This window comes from Seriola lalandi, unplaced genomic scaffold (assembly GCF_002814215.2).
Source record: "Seriola lalandi dorsalis isolate HSWRI2012SDOR001 ecotype SW California unplaced genomic scaffold, Sedor1 jcf7180001973360, whole genome shotgun sequence".
Taxonomy (NCBI): domain Eukaryota; kingdom Metazoa; phylum Chordata; class Actinopteri; order Carangiformes; family Carangidae; genus Seriola; species Seriola lalandi.
In genome coordinates this window covers 1-2,834 of record NW_019444026.1, presented here as the reverse complement: position 1 = coordinate 2,834, position 2,834 = coordinate 1, and the positions used below count along the sequence as shown (strand labels likewise).

General features: G+C 38.4%; 1 protein-coding gene across 1 annotated transcript; it reads left to right on the top strand.

Annotated features, from left to right (window-relative positions):
* Window positions 1-1,262: 1,262 nt before the first annotated feature.
* Window positions 1,263-2,758, top strand: LOC111651860 (dystrobrevin beta-like). The gene is made up of 3 exons (XM_023401927.2): window positions 1,263-1,345; window positions 1,643-1,797; window positions 1,909-2,758. Exons 1-3 carry the CDS (start codon window positions 1,291-1,293, stop codon window positions 2,041-2,043), a joined length of 345 nt encoding a protein of 114 aa, XP_023257695.2. The 5' UTR covers window positions 1,263-1,290; the 3' UTR covers window positions 2,044-2,758.
* The last annotated feature ends 76 nt before the right edge of the window (window positions 2,759-2,834 follow it).

The following is a 2,834-nucleotide window of genomic DNA, read 5'->3' as shown; positions in this document are numbered from 1 at the left end:
ACTGGAACATAATAAAAACTGTCCATGTGTTCATTTTATTGTAGACTCTCAAGGTTGCTAGAAGCTCCAAATTTACAAAAAGGCACATGAACTTCTTTCATGGAAGCTACTGCAGGCTTGAGCCTCACTGTACAAACTGATATCTTGGCAATAAGCTGACTGATGTTGGAACAAATACACATCTTCTAGCTTTTTCCATCACACCACAGATAGAAAAAGGTGCTATCAGCTCAAGTATCCCTGGTGATGCTTTACTGTATATCCGTCCTCTTAATGTGGCGCTGCGCTCAAGGCCCCAGACACTGTGCATCCTGGAGCACCGAGGTTTATTACTGACCGTAAAGCTCCCTCTCATTATTGTACGCTGTGTGCTCGGATTGATTGGCTGCTTGCCCTGTCCATTCATGGACCTCATTCACTTGGTTTACTTTTATCCGTAAGGCCACTCTGGTCCCGCTCCATTATTATTCATGCTGCTGTATCTCTGGGAAACTTCGTGGAAATGACTGACTGTGATCACAGGAAGTGGTTTCGCTATCTTGTCCCTGAGGTCCAAACTGAATTAGGCAGAAGAGCTTTCATGTACCTCTGCTCGGAAGCCAGAGCTAAATGAATCTGAAATGAAAGAGCTGGTCTCTCTTGGCAAGTTAAAAAGATTTTAAAGGGTCTTGAGGCAGACTAATAATGACCCGAATATAACATATTAAGATGTGATTTAAGGTTTAGTTAATGATTTTTGACATTTCAGGCCCTAATGGATTCAACACTGCTATTACACTGATTTGTTTCAGTTAAATGCTTACCCATATGAATTGCTGTATGTTGTATTTATCATAGTACAAATGTTTCTTTGGGTCAGCCTTTTAAATGATTAAGCTCAGCATTAATTCTCATCTTAAAGAAAGATTCTGCACAAAAACAGATTAATATAAAAATGCATCCTACTTTTCACTGTAACCTAATTTCTGATTTGAATGGTCATAAAGGTGCAATGTTTCTCTGCAAACATTATATTAATATTTATTAAAGCAAACAGTGGCCACTGTGGCCAAAGGTGACAATTATGGGAGAATGTGAAAACTTAGTTAGCTAACATTAGCAACCAAAAGCTATAGTCATACCAGGCAGAGTAACGCATTGTATTGCTACTTTTAATTTATAGGACAAATAATAAGACTTTTATTATGTTATTATGTTATTTCTCCATCAAAAGTCACTTTAATGTACAAATGAAGTGTCACTTTTTTTCCTCCTTGCAGTGAAAGCCATGGGAAGCTGACAGTTTTCTCAATGAAAGCAATGCTGGCAACAATGTGTGGAGGGAAAATTGTGGACAAACTACGTTGTAAGTACATATTTTATGACCTTAAGTATAACACGTCAAAATATTTAAATGTAAATTAGCTGCATTTTTTAAAAATTTGATTTGTCCTGGGTAGCTGAACATGCTTTGTTTTCCAGGGACAGGTCAAGTTTTAATGTAGTCACACGAGGGCGCTGTTGGAACACGCATGCAGAATTCATTTACTCTCTTAACTGCTGAGTATATTCACTGTGGATCAGTAGTGCTTTCACAGAAATGTGAGGAGCCTGTTTGCAGTGTTGTTGCTGAGAATGAAGTGTGACAGTTTCTGTCTCTCAGATATTTTCTCACAGATCTCCGACTCGAGTGGAGTCATGGTGTTTGCTAAGTTTGATCAGTTTCTTCGGGAGGTGCTGAAGCTGCCCACAGCTGTGTTCGAGGGCCCTTCATTCGGCTACACGGAGCATTCGGTGCGGACATGCTTCCCTCAGCAGGTAGGATCCTTGAACACCCTGTCCTCTTCTTCTTCTACTTCTTCTCCGTCTTCTTTTAAATTTGTAATAATGTACATTTCTCACTGGACACATGTTTGTGTTTGTATCCAGAAGAAGATCATGCTGAACACATTTTTGGATGTGTTGATGGCAGATCCTCCTCCTCAGTGTCTCGTATGGCTGCCACTCATGCACCGACTTGCTAATGTTGAAAATGGTAAGTTCTGGCCTGAATGTGCGGGCTGATTTAGTAGTAGATGTACATAAGTTAAACTGTGCATCCATGTTGGAATTTCAGCATTTGAACATTCAAGTCCCTCATTTGATTTTTCTACATTTGAAATTGACATTGTCCAATGACTTGATATGAATTTCTATTCCTTAAGACTGTCTTTACCAACCAGTTTAACATGTACCACAAAGTGTGGTTGTAATGCTGTAGACAGGGTTTAGCTCAGTAGCTCAGTTCATTTGAAAAAATAGAAATTGTGATTTAGTTATAAAATATTTGTCCCCCATATTTATGTTTAAGAGGAAAACACATATAGGATTATAGATGCTACCCACTATATAGAGCTACCCACTGTCAACTGCATTACATGAGATCATTTTTTATTGTCACAATAACGAATAAACTACAAGCTGAGAGTCAAAACAGATTGCTAAAAACAAAATAATTTAACTGATAAATGGTTGAAACCTCCAGCTGCTGCCACAGAAGTAGTTCCCCAAACAGACGGAGAGAAAGAAAAATGAAAATCATCTCATCTCTCATGACGGATGTTGTTGAGATAAAGGGGTACTTGAACGTCGTGTAGTGCTGTGGGCAGTTTTAAAAGAAGTATTCAGATCCTTTTCTTCAATAAGTTCGTACCAGTGTTACAGTGTAAAAATAATCCATTAGAGGTACATGTTCTGCAAAATCCCACTCGTGTAAAACCTCAGAACTACTATCAGCTAAATGTACTTTAAGTATCAAAAGTACATATGACATTATTGGATTGTTAGTACTGATGCAGCAATGTGTAAGTAGCATT

Bases quoted from the DNA above. Each gene is read 5' to 3' on its own strand.
- LOC111651860 (XM_023401927.2), top strand. From the start codon at position 1,291: ATGAAAGCAATGCTGGCAACAATGTGTGGAGGGAAAATTGTGGACAAA. The intron at 1,346-1,642 runs GTAAGTACATAT...TCTGTCTCTCAG, and splicing joins AATTGTGGACAAACTACGTT to ATATTTTCTCACAGATCTCC. The intron at 1,798-1,908 runs GTAGGATCCTTG...GTTTGTATCCAG, and splicing joins GGACATGCTTCCCTCAGCAG to AAGAAGATCATGCTGAACAC.